At 41.3% G+C, this 26412-nt stretch overlaps 5 protein-coding genes across 5 annotated transcripts in view; 3 read left to right on the top strand and 2 right to left on the bottom strand.

Moving 5' to 3' along the window:
• Positions 1-8076, top strand: part of CSUI_004875 (uncharacterized protein) — a gene marked incomplete at its 3' end in the record, with an annotated part of 14837 nt that extends 6761 nt beyond the window's left edge. Inside the window, exons 3-9 of the mRNA XM_068065056.1 lie at positions 453-479; positions 2233-2347; positions 2394-2493; positions 3572-3757; positions 3947-4044; positions 5808-6097; positions 7837-8076. Of these exons, the coding sequence (XP_067922972.1) occupies positions 453-479; positions 2233-2347; positions 2394-2493; positions 3572-3757; positions 3947-4044; positions 5808-6097; positions 7837-8076 (1056 nt within the window). The remainder of the gene's footprint in view (positions 1-452; positions 480-2232; positions 2348-2393; positions 2494-3571; positions 3758-3946; positions 4045-5807; positions 6098-7836) is intronic.
• The window catches only part of CSUI_004874 (uncharacterized protein), a 17262-nt gene extending 6893 nt beyond the window's left edge, over positions 1-10369 (bottom strand). The window contains exons 1-11 of the mRNA XM_068065055.1: positions 7828-10369; positions 7125-7182; positions 6453-6496; positions 5722-6010; positions 4831-4914; positions 3244-4150; positions 2381-2456; positions 1849-1906; positions 1275-1346; positions 463-510; positions 103-180 (exon numbers count right to left, since the gene is read on the bottom strand). Coding sequence (XP_067922971.1) covers positions 103-180; positions 463-510; positions 1275-1346; positions 1849-1906; positions 2381-2456; positions 3244-4150; positions 4831-4914; positions 5722-6010; positions 6453-6496; positions 7125-7182; positions 7828-9878 — 3765 coding nt within the window. The 5' untranslated portion in view covers positions 9879-10369. The remainder of the gene's footprint in view (positions 1-102; positions 181-462; positions 511-1274; positions 1347-1848; positions 1907-2380; positions 2457-3243; positions 4151-4830; positions 4915-5721; positions 6011-6452; positions 6497-7124; positions 7183-7827) is intronic.
• Positions 10370-10544: 175 nt separating this feature from the next.
• CSUI_004873 (uncharacterized protein) lies at positions 10545-11370 on the top strand. Its single transcript, XM_068065054.1, has one exon. The coding sequence runs from the start codon at positions 10739-10741 to the stop codon at positions 11024-11026; it is 288 nt and encodes a 95-aa protein (XP_067922970.1). The 5' UTR covers positions 10545-10738; the 3' UTR covers positions 11027-11370.
• A 1536-nt stretch (positions 11371-12906) lies between these two features.
• Positions 12907-18208, bottom strand: CSUI_004872 (atp synthase subunit mitochondrial; the record flags this gene model as incomplete). The annotated part of the gene is made up of 4 exons (XM_068065053.1): positions 16855-18208; positions 15826-15914; positions 14863-15004; positions 12907-13991 (listed from the first exon to the last, which is right to left on the bottom strand). Exons 1-4 carry the CDS (start codon positions 17354-17356, stop codon positions 12907-12909), a joined length of 1818 nt encoding a protein of 605 aa, XP_067922969.1. The 5' UTR covers positions 17357-18208.
• A 3809-nt stretch (positions 18209-22017) lies between these two features.
• CSUI_004871 (uncharacterized protein) lies at positions 22018-26355 on the top strand. The gene is made up of 3 exons (XM_068065052.1): positions 22018-25125; positions 25969-26062; positions 26345-26355. The coding sequence occupies exon 1, from the start codon at positions 23380-23382 to the stop codon at positions 23716-23718; it is 339 nt and encodes a 112-aa protein (XP_067922968.1). The 5' UTR covers positions 22018-23379; the 3' UTR covers positions 23719-25125; positions 25969-26062; positions 26345-26355.
• The last annotated feature ends 57 nt before the right edge of the window (positions 26356-26412 follow it).

Raw genomic sequence — 26412 nt, 5'->3', positions numbered from 1 at the left:
AGAAAGATGAAGAGAGAGAGAGAAAAAGAAAGAAAGATGAAGAGAGAGAGAAGAAGCAATCGAGAAGAGAGAGAGGGAGATGTGGTGAGTTTGGGTCGATACCTCATCGATCTCAGGATGGAAAGAAAATTCTTCTTTCTTTCTTCTCTCCTCCATCTTCTTCTTTCTTCTCTCGACATCCTTAAAGAAAAACAAGAAAAACAACAAAAAAGAAGAAGGAAAGAGAAAAGATAAAGAAAGCTCCGAAAGGAACCATTCATGACACACGAAGAAACGTTTCTGTTTCTCTCTCTCAGGTGTATGGTGTACATACACCTGAAAACGACAGAGGAACGACCGCAAGAGAAACGCCGCCAAATCTCCTGGTCTTTCTCTTGGCTTTAATGGTGTGGAGAAAGAAGAGACATCTCTCTTCAGAGATCTTTCTTTTCTTTTTTTCCTCTTCTTCATAGATCTTCTTACTTCGACAGCAAGGCGATGTAAACGTTCATCTGGAGTCTCGAACGGCCGCTGTACATACACCCGAAAAGCAACCGCATACAACCTAGAACAAGGGGCTCATCAAGAAGCCTTCTCTTCTTTTCTTTGATCTTTTTTTTTTTCAGAAAAAAACTGCATGCAAGAAGAAGAAGAAAGAGAGAAAGAACTTTTTAAACACGACGCCTTCACGAGAAAGTCAAGATAAGAAAACGCAACGTCCTTCCGAGATGCCGCTCCTTCTTCTTTTCATGAAGAGAGAAAGGGATTGAAATAGCAACTTTAGACCGGAGAAAAAGAAAGAGTTTTAGAGGAAGAGAGATAGATAAATAGATCATAGAGAAAAGAAAAGCAGAGCCTTTCATCTCCTTCCGTTCTTTCCTATCTAGTGAACAAGAAAAAGAGAAGAAAGAAACTTGCAAGCCATGAGGCAGTTTGTGTGAATCTACGTCTTCAACTGTTGTCTATCAGCACACACATAACGCATCCATCATCTCTATACACATGCATGCATGCATCTACATACATACAAGCCTCTCTCTCTCTATATATAGATATGTATATGGATGTATGTACATAGAGGCGGCTGTCTCCGTGTGTATCGGGAGTTCGGAGAGCACTTGGAGTTTCTTCATAATGCTTGCAGACAGATGTGTATGTATTATTGAGAGAGAGAAATCCACAGACTCCGCATGAAACAAACTCTCTCTACACATCTATATAAGGAGCAGCCTTGTATTGCATGCATCCTATTGTTCTCTTCTTCTTTTTCTTCTTGTGAAGGGAAAGAACCTTACATGCGGATGAATGAGAAGAAGCTTTTCGGTTGTCGAGCAAATCTTTGGATGAAAAGTGACCACACCTCGCGTCTTTAGAAAAGAACAGAAAAAGAAAACAAAAGAAAAAACAGCTGAAGACGAAAAGACTAGAAAACAAGTCACTTGGATCACCTCCTCCTCTTCTCACACTTTCGAGTGTATATACACCTCATCGGCAGGCCGCGGCGAAGTTCTTCTTTTCCTACTGTAATGGAAGCAAGAAATGTCTCCAAACACAAGCAAGTCACCTCTGCTTCTTCACAGAAATTCTGCACTCTCCTCTTCAACACTCCACACATCTCTACATCTCTACAGATATATATATATATATACATACATACACATATATATAGCATATGTATGGTGTATATACATGTCTAGAAAAGAGGAAAAAGTGTCTATATACCCTCCTATGTAACTTTCGATCTCTTTATATGAATATCTAGACTTGTGTAAGAAATGTAGGAATCTCTCGCTATATATAAAGAAGAAGAGGAGAGAGAGTGTGTGTATATATCTTTTCCAAACTTTTCTTCCAGAGGTCTTTTCTTACGTGTTTTCTTTGTAGCAGTTCCATCCTCTTTCTCTTTGCGTACTCATAATACACAAGTCTGCAGAAGAAAAGAGCCAAAGAGAGAGAAAGAAAGAGAAAGAAGAAGAATGAAAGAAAGAAAAGAAGAGATGAAGTCGATTGGACCTATAAACTTGGAGAGGAAAGACAAGATGAATAAGGAGACTTAATCTTCTTCTTCTTCTTTTTATCTTGGATTGAAACGCATCGAGAACAAGAAGAAGACTGCGAAAACAAGAAGGAAAGAAGAGCAACAGTAAATCTGCCTATAGAAGACACTACATTGCTGGAGGAAGAAGGATCTTTTCTTCTTCCTCGTATCTTTCTCTCCTCTCATCTCTTTCTTTCTTTCTTTCTTTGTTCAAGGCTGCGATAAGAAGACAGGAGCAAGAAGAAGAGAAAGAAACACTCCTCAAAAATTTATTCCAAGAAAGATCGAAGGAGAAGGAAAGAGAAAAAGAAAAAGAAAGAGAGGAAGAGAGTGTGTCTTATTATCTTGTCGACGTTGTCTCACCGTTCACTGAAAGGAGGGAGAGAAGAAGAAGAAGATGAAGAAGAAGAAGCAAAAGGACTTGAAGAAGAATGTGAATCTGAAGAGAAGAAAGAAAGAAAGAAAGATAAAGAAAAGTAAATACACAGATATACATAGACTATATCACTCTCACGGAATATCTCTATTCTCTCTCTGTCTCTGCCTATAGATAGGTCTCTATTACACATATGAGTCATATACATCACTGTACATACATCTCTCTACCTTCTCTCTCATATACATCTTGTTGTATGGCGTACAGATAAAGAACCTCACATACATCTTTACATACCATATATCAACATATGTATAAAGAAAGAAAGAGAAAGAGAAGGAGACGCATTGCTATTCTTTTTAGTGTAAAGGATTGCGATAAGAAATTTGCTTGAGAGAAAAGAGAAAGACAGAAAGAAACCCTCATCACGTACACAAGCACAAGATAAACCAGTCTATACACCTATACATGGAGATATGACACTTCTATCTTTAATCTATCTATCTATCTAGATTCATGTCTCTCTCTCTTTCTCTCTCTCGCTCTCTCTCTCTATATATGTATATATGTATAGGAAACATATATGTCTGAGGATGTATGTATTTATATACGGGGAGGGAGGAAAATGGATTTGCGTGTGAAATAAAGAAAAGAAAAAGAAGAAGAGGTAAAGTTTGAGAAAGAACGACAGGTCCTTCTTTCTTTCTCTCTTTCGTTTTTAACAGTTGCGAGAATTTCGCGGGCTTTCTCTTCTTCTTCTTCTTCATCTTTGTTAGTGTCCTTATAACTCTTTCTCCAGGTGTATATACACTAGTAAGGAGAAATTAAAACTGTTCTTTTCTCAGCTTACATTTCGGACATGTTTCATGTTGTGCTGTACATACACCTCGTATCCGACTCCTTGTATCGGCTTTCCTATTTTGACTACTGATCTTTTTCCTCATCTTTTCTTCTTCTTCCTTTTCCTTTTCCTTTCTTCTTCTTCTTTCTCTCGAATGAATTGAGTCAAAAGGAGACTGAGGAGACCCTTCTGCTTCATATCGATAGCATGAAGGTTTCTCGCTTTTCTGCTCTTCTTCATCTAAGTTGAGATTCTCATTCTCATGACAAACCCCTTCATATGACTCTCCTTCTTCTTCTTCTTCGTCAGTGATCTCTCCTTCTTTTTCTTCTTTAAGATGTTTTCTTAAATACTGCACAACATCCCTCATAAACTCATCATCTCCTTCTTCTCCTACGAACTCTTCTTCTCCTTTCTCTTTCTCTTCTCCTTGCTCTTTACACCTTAACAGACTTGTTTCCTTATTGCCTTCTTCTTCTTTCTCTTCTTCTTCTTCGTCTTCTTCTCTTCTGTCGACAGAGAGGTCTTGTGTAACCGTTGTATTCTTGAATATATCATCCGAGAGAAGAAGATCCCGTAGTGTCACGACTGTTCTCTCCTCTCCTTCCTTCTTCTTTTTCTTTTCATCTTCGCCATCTCTCTTTCCCAATTGCATGCCTTCACTCATCTCGACCGACGTCGTCATCCTCTTCGTCTTTTGACTATCTTGTAGAGAGGAAAGATTCTTCTTTGATACTGTTGACGAACTCGCAGAAAACGAAGAAGAAGAGGAGGAGGAAGAAGAGAAGCGAGGAGGAGTTTTCCGGCTACGTGGGAGTATAGCGGGAGCGAAGGTGCAGGAGGAGATCTCCTCCTCCAGAGATTGTTGTCGAAGTTTCTCTAGTGTCAATTCTTTCTTCGCAACCTCCTCATCTATCTAGAGGAAAGGAGAAAGAGACAGAAGAAAAAGAGAGAAAAGAAAAAGAAGATAATGAAAAATGAAAAGAGAGAAATAAAACGAACAAAGAGAAAGAGAAAAGGAAAGAGAGATGATATGACAGAGACCCGAGAAAAGGAGGTGTACATACAGAGGAGAAGAGAGAGAAAGAGATGTAGAGGAATGAATGGATCTATCATTTCTCTCTCTGTCCCCTGTCGATTCTCTATCATACACAGGCATACACCATCTGTTGAGAAGTGCACTTGGAGATAGATGATAAGGAGGTCTCTCATCCACAGAAACAGACAAGAGGTATACACCTCTCTATATATAGATATATATACATATATATATATTTATGTATGTGGATATGTAGACACGAATATTCCTTTTGTATTTGTATTTGTTAAGATGAGAATCGATATCTATCTGTCACGAGAAAAAGAGGGAAAACTCGCTGTCTCTCTCAGTTGCTTTCCATTCTTCCTCTTCTTTTCTTCTCCTTTCTTCTCTCTCTTCTGGCTTTTTCTTCAGTCGGAGTGCATGCATGCAGTGGTTTAAAATGATGATGAGAAAACGAAGAAGAAGAAGAAGCAAATTGCAGAGGTAGAAAATGGAAGAGAGATAATTGTGTGTCGAGGTAGGTAGGTAGGTAGGTAGCTAGCTAGCTTACTCACTCGCAGATAGAGAGGAACATGAGGAGAAGAAGAAGAGACATGACTTGCCGGCTGTCTACAGGAAGAAGAAGAAGACGCATTTATCTAAACAGAAGAAGGAGAAAGAAAGAAAGAAGGAAACAAAGAAGAGAAGGAAATGATAGAAGAGAAAGAAGAGAAGAAAAGAGAAAAGTAAAGGAAGAGAAAGAAAGCAAAAGAAAGACAGCAAAGATAGGAAAGAAAGAAGGAGAGGAAGAGACGCCCGTACACGTTGAATCTTAAGATGATGCTATTGGTATAATTCAACATCTTCTCTCTCTATCCTAGACATACATATATGAAGAGACAGAGAAAGATACACAGAGAGAGACCTCGATCTACATACATACACATGCATGCGGATAATTGTCGTCGGCATATATAGAGATATAGATGGGTATATTTATCCATTTTTATATATACATATTTATATGTAGGCATGTGTGTATATATATATGCTAAACTCCGGAAGAATGGAGGTATATACCCATCCTATATATATGTGTACGCATATTTGTATACATATATGTATAAATCTATAGAGAGAGAGCGAGATGTCGATTTATGCATATGTCTTTATATGTAGATGTGTCTCTGTATATATTCCATGGATAGAGACGCGAGTTTAGTATGCGGTGTACGTGTCTCTGTACATTCTGAGAAAGAAAGAGGAGATAAGCGACAAGAGAGAATTAGACGTCTGCTGAAGACACGTCCCCTTCTTTCTCTCCCTTGGCTGACGAAAAAGAAGACACGAAGAGAGTAGAAGAAGAAGAAGAAAAGAAACACTACAGGGAGTTAGAGAAAGAAAGATAGAAATTGAAAGTTGGAGAAAGAAAGATAGAAAGAAGAGAGAGAGAAGAGAGAAGTGACCTCGGGATGAAAGGAGAAAGACTGGGTCTCGAGTAGATGAAGAAGATGGCGAGCCTGGTAGCACTTCTCTTTCTTTCTTTTGGCAGATTCATGGAGTCGATCGTACACACTTCTCTCTCTCGGAAGATCTTCTCTCCATGTAGAAGAGCAAGAAGAAGAGGAACAAGGGAAAGACATCTGCTTTTTCTCCCCGTTTCTTGCTGTTGCTGATGGACATTGTGCAGAAGACCTCCCCACGCATGCAGAAAGACTTCTCTTCTCATTCCAAGAAGAAGACGAAGATAGAGGCCTTGAAGAACGAGAGAAAGAAAGAAGAGAAGGAAGAAAAGAAGAAGAAGAGGATACAAGAGAAAGGAAGAAAGAGCACACTGACAACGTAGTCCTTCACCTAGATACCAACACACTCATATCTTGTTTAAATAGATCAAAGATAGGTCGATTCAAGATAAATAGAGAGGTTAAAGATAGTGGGGAGAAAGATAGACGGCAGTAGTGACACTGGAGAGAACAGCCTAGACCTATGATAAGAATAGAATTGCATATACCTATATGTACATACATACACATATAGATATAGATATATACCTACTTGCATTTACATGTAGTTTCTCTACATCTTGTATGCAATTGCATATAGACCGAATGCGTGCGCGTTTGCATGAAGAGTGTGATACACTTTCTTTCTTTCTTTCTCTTTTTCCTTTCTTTCTTTTTATTTTTTCCTTACACACCTTGTACGACGATTGATACGAGGCTGGAAAGAACATCCCTTCATCTGCAAAGAAAGAAAGTTTGAAAGGAGAAAGTTAAAGAAAGGAATGAAGAAACCCAGAGAGAAAAGGAAAGTCAAGTCAGCTTTAAGTGTCTCACATATCCGTAGAGATGTCTTTTGTAGACATTCCATGACACTCGATGAATGGTAATGCATCGATTCTATATGTAAAGCACCACCAGTAGCTAGCTAGCTAGCTAGGTGAGAGAAACGAACTAACGTCAACGCGAAGCAAGTTTGTATTCTAGCGGGAGTCAAGTGAGATGTGAGAAAAGTCTCTATAGAGATGTATAGAAAGAGAGAGAGAGAGAGACTTCGATAGAAGAGGAGGGTGAGTTAAAGATTTTATGCCAACGTAAGTTTCTTACGATCTATTTTAAGACTGCAGCTGGTCTCTCTAAATATGAAAGAGAAGGCGATCTACTTGGAAGTATTTAAAGAAAACACTGTGTGTGTCGATGAGGAAGAAAGACACAAGATGCGATACAGAAGACTAGGACCACTGAAAGTAAGGAAAAGAAAAGAAGACGAGAAAGAGAAGAAGACGAGAAAGAGAAGAAGAGGAGAAAGAAGAAGAAGATGAGAAAGAAGAAGAAGAGAAAGAAGAAGAGGAGAAATGTTTTCTGTTTACCTCTTGTTCTTCTAGAATAAACTTCAGTGCTTCTCTTCTTGCAATTCCTTCTCGATGTCTGCATGCATGTAAAAGAAGAAGAAGACGAAATCTCCGAGTGTATATACACCTCAGAAAGAAAAGACGTAGGGCAGACATTTGAATGAAAAGAATGTGTCGGCCAGTCAGTCTTCATTCTATCTGTTGCAGATCTATCTATCTATTTTTGATCCATCTATCTTCTTTTCTTTAATCTATCTCTTTCTCTTTAATCTATATAGCTATCTATCTATCTTTGATCTATATATCTCTCTATCTTTAATCTACATGATATTTCCCTGAGGAGAAGATAGACTTTCTCCAGAGAAAAGATTTGCATACATCTAGTAGAAAGAAATACGGAGAAAGATGTTTGATAAGACATGGTAAAGTACGAAGCGGAGAAGGAAGAAGAATCACAGAAGACCTGGATGGAATGAAGAAAGCTTTCCAGTGTATATACACCCGCGTTTCTATTCTAAGTGAGAGATAACTTTCTCCTTTCCTTGTTTTTTTCTTCTACTTAACTTATCTCATCCATCACATTAACTTTCCTTTGCACGAATCTTTCTTCTACCACAAGAATCTCGTCACTACATACACAGTCTTCCTCGTCTTCTTTTTCTCTTCTTTCTTTTCATCTTCTTCTTTCTCCTACTCTTTCTTCTCTCTTCCTCTTGCTTACTTTTCATAGAGATCTTCTACAACTTTCAATGGAGTTCTTCCTCTTCCTTCTCCGTCTCCTGTTCCTTTTGCGATGGAGGAGGAGGAAGAAGGTTTCTTCGAGCCAATGAGATTTCTCTGCTTTTCTTTCTCTCCTTTCTCGCCGGAGCAGGCCTCACATCCTTTTCTAGGGTGGCGGTCACTCTGTGCTTCTTCTCCATGTCGTCGGGAAGAAGAAGACGAAAGAGGAGACAAGGAAGATTTGACATGAAGCTCCTTCTTTTGGTTGGCGCAAGAAGAAAGAGGCTTCTTTTCTTCTTCCTCTTTCTTGTCAAGTTGAGGTGTACATACACCTCCTGGCTGAGGTGTATTCTGTCGGCGACTAGAGTCAGCCTCTTGATGTGAACGATGGAGAGAGCTCAGACCTCGGACAGAAGAGACTTTCTTTTCTTCTTCTTCTTCTCTTGTTTCTTCCTTCACTTCTCCTTGTTCATGAAGATAAAGCAATCGAGAGAAGGAGGAAGAAGAAGAAGGAGAAGCCGTTTGAATTCTTGGGGATTGTTGCGAATCTCTAGGGGCATTTTCATCTCTTAAGATTCTTAGAGACCGAGAAGGAGACGTGCATGCAATTCGATCAGAATGAAGAGGAGAAAGAGAGAAAGAAGAAGAAGAGACAAAATGATATGAAGGAGACACCATTTCTTTCCGCAGTGTTGCATATGAAGGATGACGGGTGAGAGACTTTTCTTCCTCTTTTTCTTCCTTCTCTTTCTCTCTGCGCCTTTCCTCGTTCTCTTCCTCTTCTCTTCTTCTTCTGCCTCTCTCTACCGTGTGCGAGACGCGATGTACACGAGAAGAAGAACAAGGAGAGGGAGAAGAAGAAGAGGGAGAAGAAGAAGAGGGAGAAGAAGAAGGAGAAGAAGAAGAAGAAGAAGAGGGAGAAGCAGAAGAAGGAGAACAACGGAGAGTCGAAGAAATTTGAAAGACAGAAGGAGAATCTTTGCCTTGTGGAAGAGAAGTTGAAGAAGAAGAAGAGAGGTAAGTCTTTCTATGAATTTCTTCTCCTTCCTGTAAGCATTGAAGAGAGGGTTTATGAACAGTTTCTATACGTGGATATGCTCCTTTCAGAATCGTATCCTCTTCATAAGAATGGTGTATGTCTTCTCTCTTCTCATTCTCTTGTGGAATTATCTCTTGTTCTCTCATCTCCTTCATATCTCTCTTCCTCATCGTCTTGATCTCCACCCCTAAAGAACCTTCTCGTCCATCTCTATACTCTTCATATCTTCTATTCTCCTTCTCCTTCTTCTCGCACTTCGCTTCTTCTTCTTCTTTGCTTTCTCCTCTTTCATTCCATGGAGCCGCTTCCTTCTTTCTTTTCTCTGAAGGCTCATAGTCTTTTTTCTCTCTTTTCTCTCGCACTGCAGTTTGAAGACTTTCTTTCTCTTCCTCTTTCGCTTGTCGTGGCTGGCGGGAAGAAGGGCGAGGAGAAGAAGAAGAGAGCTGTGAATGGAGAGACATTTCTGAGGAAAGGAGAGAAGAGAAGACAGAAGAAGGAGAGAAAGAAGGAAGAGGAGAAGATGAGAGATAATTGACACGTTTCGTTCTCGAGGGGGAACGACGAGATGAGAGTCCTGTCCCGTTGGACTTTTTTCTTAGATCTTCGTCTTTCATTGGACTTTTTATCTCATCTCTTTCTTTTCTTCTGCTTCTCTCTTCTTCTTCTTCTTTCTCTTCTTTTCTACCTCCTGAAGATTCTTTTGTCTCTCTTAGTATCTTTCTTCTATCCCCCGTCTTTTCTTCTCTGTGTGGAGAAGAGATGAAAGGAGAGGAGGAGTGAATCGCATACTCATGTTGAAGAGCGTCGGGTGGAGAAGAGCCTGCGGAAGAAGAGTTTGAATGAGAAGGAGGAGGAAGAGTAAAAGAAGAAGAGGTGGGACACTTTTTCGCAGAAGAAGAGGAGGAGGGACTAGTTTTCTTTCGCTGAGAATGGGATGAAGAGGAGAAGAAGAGAGAAGGAGAAGGATTACTTCGAAGAGATTTCGCGAAGAGAGAATTGCAGGCAGATGCCATGGCTAAACACAGGTGGAAAAGAAAGAAGCGAAGGAAAGAAAAGAGGAAGGAGAAGGAGAAAGAGAAGAGAAGAGAAGAAGAAGGAAAGAAAGCTAAGGAATGAAAGAGAGACAAGAGAAAGGTAGATATCTCATCTTTTTAGTGAGGAGAAAAGGAAAGAGAAACCTGTGCGATGCTGTTGAAAGAAGTAGAAGGGCGAGGAGGAAGATAGAGAGAAGAGAAGAAAGAAGAAAAAAGAAAGAGACTCCAAGATGTTCTGACTAAAGACACATGACGACGAAGACAACTGCAAAACAAGAAAGACATCGACAAGAAGAAGGAGAGGGAGAAGATTAGCAGACCATTTCCAGACAGCACAACAGAAAGAAGAAAGATAGATAGACAGGTGAATAGAGTGAAGCTTAACTAAAGAGAAGAAGAGAAAGAAAGAAAGAAAGAGATATGACTCAACGGAAAAAATTACGTTTTCTGCGATGAAGAAAGGAAGAAGGAGAGAAAGAAAGAAAGAAAGTCTTTGGAGAAGGTCTTCACTCCTCAACTTGTTTCTTCTTTTCTTCAAGACAACTGGGAAGCTGTTGTTCTTTTCTCTTCCTTTCTCTCTCTCTTCAGTCAACTCATTCTCTTTCACTCTTTCCTTCTTTCTTTTCATTCTTTTCTTTCTCTTGTTCTTCTTCCTATACTCGTCTTATCTCTTTCTTCATTCATTTCCTTTCCATCTTCTAGAGTCTTGTCCTTGTCTCTTCTTTCTTTCTTTCCTTCTCTCCCGCCTCCCGTTTTGCCTCTATTCATCTTATTCCTTCACGCGTTCATCTCCCCTTTCTTTCTTTCTTTCTTTTTGTCGCCTCCTCATTTCTTCCTTCATGCATTCCTTAATTGCTTCTCAATTTTCTTCCTCTTCATTTAGGTTTTCCTCCGCTGCCATCGCAAAGTGTGTCTTGTCTCTCTTTTCCTCGGTCGGAATAGAAGGACTTCTTCTCACCTCTTCTTCTTCTTTTGCTTGGAGGTCTTTTGCACCTTCTCTCCGGGAAGGGAGAAGAAAAAAGAGAGATGGAAGTTCCAACGCAATCATGACGTCAACAGAGAAGAAGAAAAGACGGATGAAGAAGGAGAAGAAAGGAAGAAGGTCGCTTGTCTTTCTTCTCCTCTAGTTATTTCTTGTTCTATTCATTCTCTTCTTCTTCTTCTTTCCTAAATCTCATCCAATGAAGCAAACCACAAGTAAAACTTCAGCCATCGCTACTACCAACACTACGGACTTCTACTGCTACGACGACGACGACTACGCCCGTCTCATGACTCCTACTACTAACGACTCCTATTACTATTACTATACTACTACTACTGCTATACTACTACTACTACTACTGCTATCACTTCTAACTACACTCGTGCTGGCTGCTACTACTATTGTCAACTATTCTCTCATTGTCTCATCTCTTCTCCGGGCGCTTTCGGGGAGAGAAATGAATGGATAGATTCGAATCTTACGTGGCGTGTGAGAGAAAGACTTCTTTCTCAATAGCAGGTCTACTCAAAGACATCTGCATGCAAGGGGTGATAGGTGTAGAGATGTATAGACAACTATGAAGATAAGCAAAAGGTGATGGAGTGCTACCCTTTTTTGCTTCTACAACTCTTGGGCATCCTCCACTCACCTAGCTCGTTGTCATCCCTGATCATACATCAACTAGCTAGCTAGCTATACAGGCTGTACATACACACCATGGGACATCTATACTTTCTATACCTGGTGTATCTACCTGTTACGTACACAGGTAAGTAGAGACAAGAAGAAAAGGATCGATATATCTCTATTATTTACCTTCTCATCTTTCTTTGCCGTCCGTAGTCATGAGGTGTATGCACAACAGGCAGGGATCTCGAATAACAGGTTTGTTCGAGAGCTTTAAAATTCTCCAAACTTCGCCTTATACATGAACAATAAAGAAAGCACACACATCTGTCTATATAGAGAGAGATAGAGGTAATCTTCTTGCTACATATATATATATATATATACGAAGGAAATGTGTTTGATCTGAGTGGTTTCCGATTCTTACTATTTATCTATCTATCTACGCCTTCACTACAAGCTACCTGACGGTCTCATTAAAGGCTCTCAGGCTAAGGTGATGCGTAAAAAGAGAGAGAAACGAGAAGCATATGAAGATATTCCCCAAGAAAGAGGAAAAGAGTCTCCTGCTTTCGCTCTTAGGAAGGCGTCGTAGTAGCCTCGCCCTAACTCTAAATAGATGGATGGATGGATAGACAACCTCAGAGAAAAAGATGGCAGTACGGGTGATCGATCGATCATTCTCTTTTTATCGCGAGTCGTGAGGAACTAAGAAGAATAAGAAAACGTGGATATCTTCCTTTCTCTTCACCACTATCCGTCCAACATAAACAACAATTATCGACCATAGTTAAAGGGTTTCTTTCTTCCTATCTTCTTCTCGTTGGAGAACATGAAAAACAAAGGAAAGGAGAAAAAAGGCGAGAGAACTCGGCACCGAAGGAATGAGAGAGAATACAACAGACGTAGCGCATGCGAAGATGAAGGTAGCAAAAAGTCGTCCTATAAAGACAGAACTGGAAGGGGAAAAACAACACCATACAAATCTACAATGAAACTTATGCATACGAAAGATACGTATGCATGTGATGTGGTGGTGTATGTACACCACACTCGCGCATGCGGTGAGGAGGTGTACATACACCGCAAAATCTTCCGAGGGGAGCATCCCCACCCCTCAAGTGTACATACACCACCGCAAACATCCATCGTGTATATATTTGAGGTGTATGTACACCCCAATATATACACACATACATCTCTTTCCCCCCTTTTCCACCACCATCTTTTCTTCTGATTATTATGACCATGTTTCTCATTCCCTCCCTCTCTTCTTTCCTTCCTTCCCTCCTCTCTGAATCTAGTCATCGTCCACCCAACACAATTCTTCTTTTCATACGACCCCCTCACCCATTTTTCTCTTTCCCTCCGTCATTTCTCTTCTCTCTGGTTCCTTTATTTCGCTCCCGATGCAGCCGCTTCTTGCGCCATCTTCACAGCCTTCCCTTTAACTTCTTCTAATCCACCACACATATAGAAAGCCATCTCCGGGAGATCATCGCAATCACCCTTTAGAATAGTTTGCGCACTTCGGATGGTCTCCGGCAGTTCCACAAACCTCCCAGGTTTTCCTGTGAAGACTTCAGCTACTGTGAAGGGTTGCGACAAGAATCTCTGGACTTTGCGAGCTCTCGAGACAACGAGTTTATCGTCTTCACTTAGTTCATCCATACCTAAGATGGCAATGATGTCTTGGAGCGATTTGTAGTCTTGCAACAGTTTCTGCGTCGCACGAGCTGTATCATAGTGCTCTTGACCGACTATATCGGGTGAGAGCATGCGGCTTGTCGAATCGAGTGGATCTACAGCTGGATAGATACCTAATTCAGCGATCTGTCTTGATAGAACCGTCGTCGCGTCTAAGTGTGCAAAAGTCGTGGCAGGTGCCGGATCTGTTAAATCATCGGCTGGTACATAGACAGCTTGGACAGAGGTGATAGAGCCTTTCTTTGTAGTGGTAATTCTTTCTTGTAGAGAACCCAAATCTGTAGCTAAGGTTGGCTGATACCCTACAGCACTGGGAATACGTCCTAAGAGAGCTGACACCTCTGATCCAGCTTGTGTGAAGCGATAGATATTATCAATGAAAAGCAACACATCCTGCCCTTGTTCATCTCGGAAGTATTCCGCTACAGATAATGCTGTCAAAGCGACACGTGCACGAGCCCCAGGAGGCTCATTCATCTGTCCATACACCAGAGCTGCTTTCGATCCCGTGAAGTCGAACTTTCCGTCTTCTTGTTTCTTTCGTTTAATCACTCCTGTAGTCATCATTTCGTGATATAGATCATTTCCTTCACGTGTTCTCTCTCCCACCCCAGCAAAGACTGAGAAACCTCCGTGCTTGTTTGCCACATTGTTAATGAGCTCCATGATTAACACGGTCTTGCCTACTCCTGCACCTCCGAATAAGCCAATCTTCCCACCCTTCGCATACGGCGCAAGTAAATCCACCACTTTAATACCCGTCTGAAGTAACCCTGAAAGAAAGAGTGAGAAAGAAAGAGATAAGAAGGGTCACAAAGAAAGGAAAAAAGAGATAGATACTTAGATAGATGAAGAGAAAGATACATAGGAAACGATGTAGACAGAGAAACAGATAGACAGAAAGATACATGGGGGAGACGCAAGGCGTAGTAGACAAACAGAAAAAGAATTCCATACAAAGAGGAAATGACAGAGAGAAAGAAAAGAGAGAGACAGAGAGATAGGTAAATAGAAAGGGGAGGAAAAGATTCAAAGAAAGAAAGGTTAGAAAGAGAAAAAGAGTTCATGAAGGTGGACAACACAGTTGATAGAAGGAAAAAGACGACGTCTTTCTTGAAGAATAGAATGATGACGCAGTAAGAGAAAGAGGTGAGAAAAGATCCAACAGGCAAAGGTGCCCTTCTCTACACTCCTCAAGCCTCAGATATGATGGATGGGAAATGATCCGTAACTTTTCCTAGTATGCATGCACGGATATCATATCCAAATGAATCTACACATATGATATGCGGACTTACGCTCTCCTGTGTTCGATACATATACATACATATATATACACGTTGATTAACCTGCTTGCTGAAAAAGTGGCACTGCTTGAGAAGCACACAGACAGACCAGCTCATGATATAAATATATATAGGAATGCCGTCTAAAGAGAGGGGCACATATATGTGGATATACATGATAGAGATACATACCTACATATCCTAGATAGAGTCGAAGACAGCTCTGATTCACCTCTACAGATAGATACATATGGAGATTTCCATTAGATTCAACGCTGTAATGAAAGAGGAAGAAAAGATCAATCGAGAGATGTGTGTAAGAGAGAAGAAATAGGATATAGATCTTTTCTTTTCTCACCTGGTTCGGTGGATTGGTCGGCAAAGAGAGGAGCTGCTCTATGAATGGAGTAAGTCTTTTTAGCAGGGATCGCTCCGCACTCATCTACAGGCTCTCCGATCACATTCATAATACGCCCAAGTGTCTCTACACCTACAGGGACCTTCGAAGACAAGAAAGAAAAGAGCAAAAGAGAAGTTAGATGAACTATTAGGAAAGACTTTGTACTCTCCACCTCTCTATCTATCATTCTTCATGTATGTACACAAATACATATCGCTACAGACTATATATATATATATATATACATGTTTAGATGCATGCAGATATCTATGTATCTCATATAGTTTGTAGGTATGGTCAGATCGGCCTGTAGGTGTAGGCCTGAAGTGTCTGCGAAAGGATAAAGAAAAACTCTGCAAGAGAGTGACGATCCCTTCTATTTCTATTCTTCCGCACATAAGACGAAGAAGAAGAAGTGCACATGAAAAGATAAATCATTCTTCTTCTCTTCTTCCTAGATCACTTTTGTGTGTCTCAAGAGAAATGGACTCGAAGCATTTGTCTGTCTCCCCGAGTCGAGCCTTACATAGAGAGAAAGAGAGACAGATATCTATCTATATATATCAATCGATCATTCTATGATTTATATCGTAGGGTGTATCTACATCTCTTCTGTCTCCATAATTATGAAATACTTTTGCTGGTGGCCCATCTCATGAAGAGAATAGTTAAAGATAAGAATGACCTCCTTCCCCTCTCTCCAAGGTCGCTAGACATGTTTTGATCTTATCTCTCTAGTACACAGGAAAAAAAAGAATCCTTCCTCCTTGGACCTATCCAGACATCCCTCCACATGCACATACATACATACATTGAGATATACATATGTATGTGTATATATCAATATACGTGCTTTCCATGCATACCAATATACACGTATGAATCTACAGACAGATGTATAAGAAGTATGTGTATGAATACCTGAATAGGAGCTCCTGTATCGAGAACTTTCTGACCTCGCACCAGCCCCTCTGTGGCATCCATGGCTATAGTCCTCACAGTATTCTCTCCTATAAGAGAACAAAGAAGAGAAAAGACAAGAAAAGCAAAAGAAAGAAAGAATAGACAGAAGTCAAGCTCCTTACAGGTAAATATGCATGCAACGTGTCACACCCTCAAGGGATAGAAAGGGAAAGACGAGGAGAAAGAAAAGACCCGAGGAAAGCCACGCAAAAAAGGAGTTGAAATTGAAGGAGGAGGAAGAGGCGAAATGCACGGATCCGAATATAAGACGAATACAACAATGAAAAACATAATAAAGAGATATATTGACTTCAAGAAAACAGAGGGAGAGAGAGAAGTATGGAAATGAAGTGAAGTGTATGTACAGATATGTATGTACAACTCCCCTCTCGAGGAGATGAAAGACATATGCATAAAGTAACGATTCGAAATCGTCGAGATTATCACCTAGAAATAGGAACATACATAAATACATAAAGAAACACATGGTGTATAGATACACTGGACGGTGCGAAAGGAGAGCGGATAAGAAAGAGGAGAGAGAGACAAGAGAAGAACAAGAAGAAGAGAGATCGTATACAGAGACAGACACAGGCAGTCGTGTCTCTTGTCCATATGTGAAGAGAATTCAGGAGGCATGCAAATAGAGAGAGGAAAATGGGGAGAATGAGAGAGAGAGCTTACACAGCTATAACCCCATCTACACTCCATCAACTACCTACGTATGCAGGATGTGTCTCTACAAAATCTACATATCTATATACAGATACACACCTTTCGAGAGAGAGCGAGATATAAAGAACTACAGGATTTCCTCTCTCATCCTCTCTATATCTCTTGAATGGACAAACCCATACACACTTTCTATCTACCTATTTGCCTGTCTGAAGCTTTAAGGGGCTAGGGCATGTATCTAGACCCCAGGGCAAGTAAGGAGCTTCTTCTTGTTCTTCTCTCTCTCTTTCCTTTTTTCTCCTCCTCTCTTACCTAAGTGTTGAGCTACCTCAAGGACCAGTCGATTTGTATGTCCTTGGACTTCCAAGCTATTGAGAATGGGAGGTAACTGTTGATCGAAATGCACGTCTACGACGGCTCCGATCACTTGCGTGATTCTTCCCTCGGACTTCCCTGGGGAAGAACCCGCCGCAGATGAAGAGGAAGCACTTTTAGGAGAAAAAGAAGAAGAAGAAGCTTTCTTCTGACTACTCGAAGATGTGCCAGGAGTTGAGGCAAAGAAACGGGAAGAAGAGAGAAGATGTCTTCTTTCGTTCTCAAGACTCCCGTTGTTGAAGAGATAAGATGAAGAAGAAGAGAGACCTTTTCTCATGGAAGAAGATGGAAAGAGAGAAGAAGACTTCGAATGAGATTGAGAAAGAAGAGAAGAAAAAGCTTTTCTCTGCTGAAGAGATTTCGAGGAAGCCATCGCCATCATGCGATAAACGAGGCCTCCTCCTCCCCCAGCAAAAGTCGTGACATGTGTAGCTGCCATTGTGAATGAAGAAAAAAAGAAAGAAAGAACGAAAGAAAGAAAGAAAGAGAGAAAAAAAGAAGATGATTTGGCTATCTTCTTCTTACGAAGAGAGAAGCTGAAGATAGAAAGGAGTCGGTACACCGGAACGAAGGATGAGTAGTCGTCGTAGTAGTAGCGTAAGGGGGGGGGTCGGCAAGAAAGAGAGAGAGAAGAATTCTCCTCTTAATGAAAGATATAACAAATCCTCTCTTTTTCTCCTTTCAAATGAAGTCTCGAGTGTAAGAGAGAAGAGACAAAGAAAGAAAAAAGAGAAAAAAGAGAACGGGGGGGGAAGAATAAAACACGGCAAGGAGAGAATCAGCACAGCAGCATTCCTCCGAACTATCCTAGTAAGAAGAGGAGGAGGAGGAAGACTCCCTTCCTCCATGCGACAGCCGTAGCGGCGCCACACACAGATGATCGGGGAGAGCAGAGAAGAGATGTCTCCCCCTTCTCCTCCTGCGCCTCCTCGTCCTCTTGTTGCTCTACCTCTCTCTCTCTCTCACCATCGTCTGTCCCTTCTCCACCATTTTGACGTGCTTCTCTCCTTCTCTCACCTCGGGTCCCTCTGTCTCTCTCCTTCTCTCACTACTACGACTAACTGCATGCACGTGTGTGTTTCCTCCACTAATCACCCCTGGAGGTCAGGCAGGAGTTAAGGTGAGTTAAATCAAGGAAACTCCCGTGGATCACCGACCGCGTCACAAGCGCCACCCCGACCCCCCCCCAAGTAAACACCGGGGCTTTCTACTACTCCTATGGCTATCAGCACATCACTCAGAGAAAGACAGGAGGTCTTTGGAATCCTTCACTTCTTTCTCTCTCTCTCGGTGGTATGTTGGTGTGTTCGGAATAAGTAACAGTTGACGACATCTATCACGTTGACCTTCAGCGCCTCTAGAAGCACCGTGGTTGCCGACATGTTGGCGCCTACACACTCAAGAGAGAGAGAAGATAGACAAGAGATAGAGATATAGAGACAGAGACAGTCTTTCTATGGTGGTCAAAAGAGAGAGAGGAAAGCTCTCACCTCTGATCACCAGTAGAGGGTCGCAGAGAGGGATGTCCTGCTTCTTCGGCTTATATTCAGGGAAGGGAAGGGGAGCTCGCGGTTCTCTTCCCTGGATGAGCGACCAAAGGCTCTCGATGCTAAAAAGAAGAACGGAGGAAAGAAGTGAGAAGGGAGTTTGCTGAGAAGCATAGAATAGAAGAGCATGAAGAAGAAAAGGTCGGAAGGGTCTGATCACCCTGACATGCGTTCACAAGTCAAGACACGACCCAAGGAAGCACCGTATTCTCCAGTGAGACTCTTCCATCACCCCAGAGACACGCCTATGATTAAGTTGTTCTGTAGAGAATCTCCGGCTTTCTTCTTTCATATCATTCAGGCGAAGCCATATCTTTTCTCTTATCACCTCAGGCGGCTATTTTCTTGCATGTAGCCAGATGTATCGAATGTGGGTATGTTGTAAGTCATCTCTCTCTTTCTCTAATCTGGTACGTATCCATCCCTTGGCTACACAGGAGAAGAGATAAAGAAAGAATCTCCCTCGACCATTGATCCGACAGAATCTCCATTTTTTTCTCCGTCAGGAAGAAGATCGCTAAATAGAAAGAAGTAACAGAACATCTCTTCTCTCCTATGTAAAGGCTCATAAAACGAGAAGAACACAACTTTGAGTAGATGATAGGAGTGAAGAATGAGACAGAGACAGAGAGAGACCGAGGGGAGTGCTTCTTCCTCTCCCACGACGATACTTCACTACGTCTTTCTTTTTACAGTGCAAACGTAGATAAGATCTCTCCTAGTTTCTCCCCCAAGATTCTCCGTCGCTTGAGTCAAGAGAGGCCCCGGGAGAACATATCTACACAGACATCTCAGACGCTCTATGCATGCATGCGCGTCGTGACTCTTCATGGATCTCTGTATGTATCTCGTCATGTGGAGTTACCTGCCTGTGTGTATGTGAATGGATATCTCTAGACATGTATGCGTATATCTCTACACATCTATAGAGAGAGAGAGAGCAGTTGGGCTAGGTCGAGACTTCTTTCTTAGCTCGGGAGGTCAAGCAGAGAATGAATGAAGTGAGGTGGGGGTGTGTTGCTTTTTATGATCTTGACAAGAAACAGACTTCTCTATACATCACATCGATCTACTGCTGCTATGGTGGATAGCTGTCGAGTGAAGGAGTTCTTCTTACAAATAAGTTGTTTCTTGGCATCTTAGTCCCCTTCATATTCGCGCCTCGTCTTCACTAGAGTGACGTGTATAGAGATATCTTGAGTGTATGTACACCACTTAGAACCGATAAATGTTGATCGGATGAAGATCATCGCTATAGAGTGTGGCATGCACGCATTTCAATAAGGGACTCCTATGAGTTCTTTCCTTTTTATCTTTCGTGATGGAGAGACACACACAGCCTTATCGCTTTACACTTCCAGATGAAGAAGAAGAAAAACCTCTCTGCAGGAATTGGGCGGTACTTGAAGACACATCTCTCATCCCTTTCTATTCAAGTCTTCATTTCTCAGCCTTTCATATTGGACACCTTCTTCTCTCTTTTCTTCTTCCTTTCCTTCCTCTGACTTTCTTCTTTCTCCCTCTTTCTTTCCTTCCTTCCTTGCTACTCCAAGCCACACAGCTGTTTGCTGCATAGATTCAGTGGGTCGAAGGAGATTTCGTTGCTGTGCCTATTGTATGTATACGTACTATGTATAGAGCAGATACTGGATGAATGATTCAGCTATGTAGAGACTTGAGAGGATGGTAGAACGCGTTACTCCCATGGTGTATATACAGCAGGGCAGCTAGATTGATTCTCCCGAGACGAGTGACAAAGGAAATACACACAGCATCTACACGATCTCTTTAACGTCTACCATTAGCATATCGGAACGTATCTATATGTATAGGTCTATATTTATAGACATACAGAGACCCTCAGGTTATAAGTATATATATATAGTGCGTCCAAGAGTCATTTTTATCTACATGTCTCTCCCTCTCTCTCTATGTTCATATACATGTACGGAATGCTCTAGCTACAAATATATCGATATCTACACTCGGCGTCTGTTTTCTCTTCCTCAAATGATCTGCACCAGTGAATACCTACTCCCCTATATTGATATCTGTGTACACATACGTGAGAGGAAAAGGATAAAAATGAAACCTTCTACCTCGATCTGACTCTCTTCTTACACATAAACCATTGGCCCCTTGATTAGACCGAAGGTACTCCCACGTCGAGAAGATCATCTCGAAGACACAGGAACTTCTCTCATACTCGTTTCAAGAAGGGAAGCACATACACCTTCCTGTTGGATCCATACATATATATATACATACATATATATACATACGTAGATAGATAGGTAGGCATGTAAAGGTGAGGCACTCATACGGCCGCATGCCTTCCTTGGCTGTACTGTTCGTCTTTAGGCTCTTCCTTTTCTTTTTCTTTCTCTATCTTGTTATGCCTATGGGATAAATAGATATATACAGGGATGATGTATAGCCTACGTAGATTTTCATCATAGGGAGAAACCCGAATACGGCTCTATGGAGTTTAGATTTTGCTTGCGCTGCTGACGTCCTCTACACACCTCACGTGGAGGGGGTGAGATAACTTCTTTCATGGAATCGCAGCAACACGATACACATACATTATATACACATACTTACATATATACAGAGAGAGATATAAGTACAAATATACACATACAAATATACATATCTATCTATCTCTCTCTCTATATATACCTCCAGGGGAGTAAAGAGCCCCCGGTGCTGTTCACTATTGAGCTGGGTATGGGGGAAGATCCCTATGAAGGTCGCATGAGAAGAAAGAGAAAAGGAGAGTGTTGAGAAAGATAGAAAAGATATGAATCGTAGAAGAGAAGAAGAGATTTCTCTAGATTTAGCAGTGGTAACCCCCCCGAATACAACGAACGAACACGCTTTCTTCTTCTTCTTTTTTCTTCTCTCCGAGTTTAAGAAAGGAGAATGCGTTTGACAAGAATTTGGACTGGACTGTAAGTCCAAGAAAAGGAGAGATCTTTCCTCACAGTAATAAGGAAGCAGAAGCTAACGTGCCCCCAAGATTGGGATAAAGCTGGAGAGATGTTCTATATGAATGAAAGGAGAGAAGAAGAGACAGCATTCTCTCTCTCACGCCATTCATCCTTTCTCATGTATCTAAGTCATCTAAAAATATATACGTGTATATACACCTCACTAAGTAGTCCCTCGACGTGAAATATTCTTCGTTGGATAAGTGAGGAGACTCTTCCTTTGCTCCCGGGTAAGAGGGGGATGGTGGGGACGTACAGGAGATACGGACAAGACTTTGAGTAACCTGAAAGAAGATGTGGAACTATATCAACGGGAAAGAAACATGGAAAGGAAAGTGAATGTTAGATCATGTATTTGTTTTATCACTACGCCGCTAGTTGTCCGTCATTCCTTCGCTTGTTCTCGGGTGTATGTACACCTCAACATCACCGCAACCCACCGCCACCGTTGAGAATGCATGCAGAAACAAGAGACAAGCTCGAGCGACCTTTCTTTCTTTCCTTCTTTGTTTCTCTCCTTCTTTCTTGTTTCTTATCGTAGTTTCTTCTCTAAACATGAACGGCTAGCAGGCAATTGAAAAGACAGGCTGTTTCTTTCTCACTTGTCTCTATCTTCTTGCTTTGACGGGATCAAGAAGAAAGACGAGAAACGAAGACGTTTGCTGAAGGCACATTCAGAGGAACTCTTCGTTATTTTTTCACCTTTCTTTCTTTCTTCCTTTCCTTTTGTCCCGTCTCAATAAGACCTTTCTTATGACATCTCTCTTATCTTTGCTCTCTACGCTTTGCAGCCGTAGGTCACCATCGCCGTCTTCCTCCTTTTTCGGCCTCTTCAGCCATTCCTTTCTCTTCCTTTGTTTCTCCCTTTCTTTCTTTCTCCTCTCTGCCGTCTCAAATTAATCTTCAATGAACTATGTCCTTCTTCTTCTTCTCCTCTCTTTCCCCCGGTATCTCCTTTCTTTTCTTCGCTCTCTTCTTATCTCCCTTCTTGCTCTCTTTGGGAGGAGAGCATTGTTTACATCTTTCCTCCTCGAAACGGCTATAAAGACGAGAGAAAGAGCTTTCGTTTCTACTCTTTCTCTTCTTATTCGTTTTTCCTTTCATCCTTCTGTCGTCTTCCCTTCAGGCTTATTGGCTATCTTTACATAGGAAGGTAGATATAGAAGGCCTACCCACTCTCGTTCCATCCTCTTCTTTTTCTTTCTCGTAAGATCACTGCGGATCGCATAGAGCTAGACCCATGAATGTGCTTTCAAGAGACCTCTCTCTTAGCTCCTTTCCCATCGACGGGCAAGAGATGTATCTCCTTAGGTGGTAAATCTTCTGTCTTGGCTCTTTTCTCTTTCTCTTTCTCAAATCACTTCATCTTGAGAAAGAAGAGGAAAAGGAGAGAGATTCTTTGTCTCTCTCTCCACCTCAATCTGTGTTTCTCTTTCGTTTTTTGCTTTTCTCCTTCTCCTCTCTTCTCTATCTCTTCTTGACCTACACAGAATTCCTTCAAGCTCATCAGACCTCGAAGCTTTTCTTTCTTCCTTTCTTTCTTTCTTTCTCGCCCTTTGTTTCTTCCCTTATGTAGAGGTAATTTAGCTAAGGTATGATTGGCCGTTCCTTTGAAATCGGGAAAGTTTCTGATAAGCAAAATGCTCGGGTTCGATCCCCACTTGGCTTGAAGAAAGGAAAGTTCTTCTCTCTTTTTCTCTTAAGGAGAGGAGTCTTTAGTCCTTTTCGGAAGAAGAGATGAAAGACGGAGAGATCTCTGCTTTTTATTCAAGAGAAGAAAGGAGGTATGACGACGAAGAAAGGGGATGAAAAGAATGAGGAGGGAGAGGAAGGAGAAGAAGAAGAGGAAGATGTTCATTGATCAGGTGTATATACACCTGGATCGACTCACCACGTAGTCGTCTCTTTTTCCTACTTGTCAAATGGTTTCTTCTTACTCCTCTTCATCTTTATTTGTTTCTTTAACTTCACTTTCGTTCTTTCTTTTCTTCTTTTCTTCAACTTTTTCATGTTCAGAAGAAGAAGACTTCCGGTGTATGTACACCCTTTCTCAGATTCACCCTTCAACATGTATTCACACTATTCGTATAGAGGGATCGGTTTTGTTCCCCTCTCCCTGCGTTGCAACAGTCCCGTTGCTTCTTCTACTCGGAAAAGTTAAGAGACTCTCTCTTCTTTCTTTCTCTAGCAAGGAGAGAAGAAAAGTTTTTTTTTTTCTTGAGATTTCTCTTCTCTACTTTTTGTATTCTTTTCTTGCTTGATTTATCATCAGAGAATGAATGAAGTTTCCACATCTCCGGTGTACATACACCTGGGACTACACCAGCAGACATCACTGAAAAGCTCAGCTCTTCTCTATCTTTTCCTTCTTTCTTCTCATTTCTCTTCTTTATCGTTTTTCTCTCTCTTTCTCTTTCCTTCTTTTCTTTCTTTCTTGCATAATCTTCTTCTTCGTTTTCTCCTCTCTTCATTTTTCAACACCTCTAGTCACTGATCTATCTTTAATCTATCTATCCTATAAATATCTTTAATCTATCTATCTTTCATCTATCTATCTCTGTCTATCTATCTCTTTTGAACTCCTGATGGCTTTGAATTTTGCTTGTAAGTTAGATCGGCCTTTACCTCCTCCTCCTATTGGTGTACGCATCCCCACTACCCGCCCGGCTTCTTCTTCTTCTCCCTCTTCTCCTTGTCAGTTGAGAGAGTTATCTCATGGTCGCAATGAAGTTCAAGTGAATGAAACTTCTACCCATTCTTTAGCCTCCCCTACTAGTAGGAGGTGTAAACCTTCATCTCCCGCTTCTTCTTCTCCTCCTCATCTTCATCTTTCAAGTGATAAGAGAACTAAAACTCTTTTCCACCAATCTCCCCCCCCTGGCGTCGCTTCATCTTTACCTCCTGTCGGCTCTTCTTCTTCTTTTGGTAGAGAGAGAGAAGAAGAAGAAGATGAGAGAGTTAACACTTTGGGCGTAGAGAGCCATGGTCATAGCCATAATAATCGCACGACGACGACGTCTTCTTCTTCTTCTTCGCCTGTCTGCTGTAGATCTTTTGAAAGAGGAAAGGATGTTCCTTTCAACAGAGGTGTAAGGAAAGAAGAGAAAGGAGAAGCTCCGAGAGAGAAGAGAACTGTTGAAGAGACAGGAGATGAGAAGAAAGAGGGGGATGAGAAAGTCATGAAGAAGAGACCTGAAGATCAGACTTGTTTCTCTCATGAACGAAAGACAGAGACCCTACATTCTTCTTCCTCTTCTTCTCTCAAGCTAAGCAAGACAGAGAAGCTTCTCTCCCTTCTTTCTCTCCGTGAAATGCCGAAGAAGAAGAAAAAGAAGAAGATAAGCTCCTCCGACAGTCGGGTCACTACTGATCAAAAGACCAAGCAAGAAGATGAAGAAAGAGGAGAAAGGAAAGAGAAGGAAAAAGAGAAAGACATCGAGAAAGACTCGAGCGACAGTGTCGATGAGGAAAGCATTAATCGTCGACGTGTGTTGATAGAACAGATTTTGCAAGAGGATACAGGAAGGAATTGTGAAGAAGATTACCCTACTCCTAACTGGTTAAAGAAAGAAGGGATTTCTTCTTCTCCTTTTGTCTATCATAAAGCCTTCAAGGCATCTCTAGGAATTATCAATTATGAGCTACGTGGAGATCCTAGTCAACCTCTTGTAAGCCACATGAAAAGCACCACAGATCAACATACACCAGGAAAAGAAGAGAAAGAGAAGAGCAGGGGTCTATCTATCTATTTCTCTCTTTTCTTTCTTCGGTCTCTTTCTCTCTTGCTTGTATGGTTAGGTGGTGTATCAATGTGTGTGAAGATCTATCTATGGAGATATGTATGGACGTATGTAGGTATGTGGCTCGCCATCAGTCTGCTGCTTATTCTCGCCATAGGGAGTGTATATCAAGGTCAGTGTCTACTATAGACAAAGACATCTAGACACAGAGAGATTTATATGTCCAGTTATATAGCTATACATGTATAGAGGTGGATGGACTTGCATGCTGTCCATTCATAAGTTGTGTCTATAGAAAAAGATCTTCACAGGTTCCTTCTCCGTTGAGACCTCTCTCCACTCCACTACATCTGACCTCTCTCCCTCCTTACATGCATATCTCAACAGACACATCACACGCCGCATAGAAAGCGTGCTTCTCTCTCTCTTTCGTGTAAGTGGATGTGATCTTTCTCTATGGATATACACCTCTATATCTCTATACTTAGAGGGCGTTTCAGTCTTTCCATGCATACAATAGATGTGGAGATATATGTACTGAGCTATATAGGTGTACATATGTATGATATGTAGACTTGGTAAGTGTGTATTTTTTTATGTGAAAGAAATTACCTGTCTCTCTTCTTATATGTCGTCTTGTGTCTCGTCTCTGTCTCCCCTCTTTCTTTCTTTGCTAGTTTCTACTCCCTTTCTTTCCTCTCACCTCATTTCTCATGCTGTCTTTCTTCCTTTTCTTCTTTTCTTTTTCTTTTCTTTTTCTTTGTGGGTAAGGTGTTGACGTTTCATGGCTTGAATGGGACGCATTTAACTTTTTATGACTTGCAAGAAGTCCTCGCGCGATTTGGGTATAGAACTCTCACTTTCGGTAAGAAGGGAAAAAGGCGTCTCCACGACCAAACAGATCCAGAGATTAGCAAAGGAAGAAAAGATAGAGAGAGAGATCTATTGGTAGTCGTAGTAGTAGTACTACAGACGAAAGAAATAGATATATCAAAGATAAACTAAAGGTAGATTAAAGGTAGATTAAAGATAGGTCGATCATTTCCTTTCTTTACTGTCTTTCGTTTTTCTTTGTTTCTCTTTCTTTCTTTCGGACATCTCAAAGAACTCCTGCTTCACTTTCTGTCTCTATTTATTGCTCTTTCAGAAGCAAACATACACCTTCTAGACCTCTCGTCTTCTTCTTCTTTACTCCCTGGTAGACTGCATCGCCTG

This window comes from Cystoisospora suis, assembly GCF_002600585.1.
Source record: "Cystoisospora suis strain Wien I chromosome Unknown contig_2333, whole genome shotgun sequence".
Classification (NCBI taxonomy): Eukaryota; Apicomplexa; class Conoidasida; order Eucoccidiorida; family Sarcocystidae; genus Cystoisospora; species Cystoisospora suis.
This window is presented reverse-complemented; position numbering and strand designations above follow the sequence as displayed.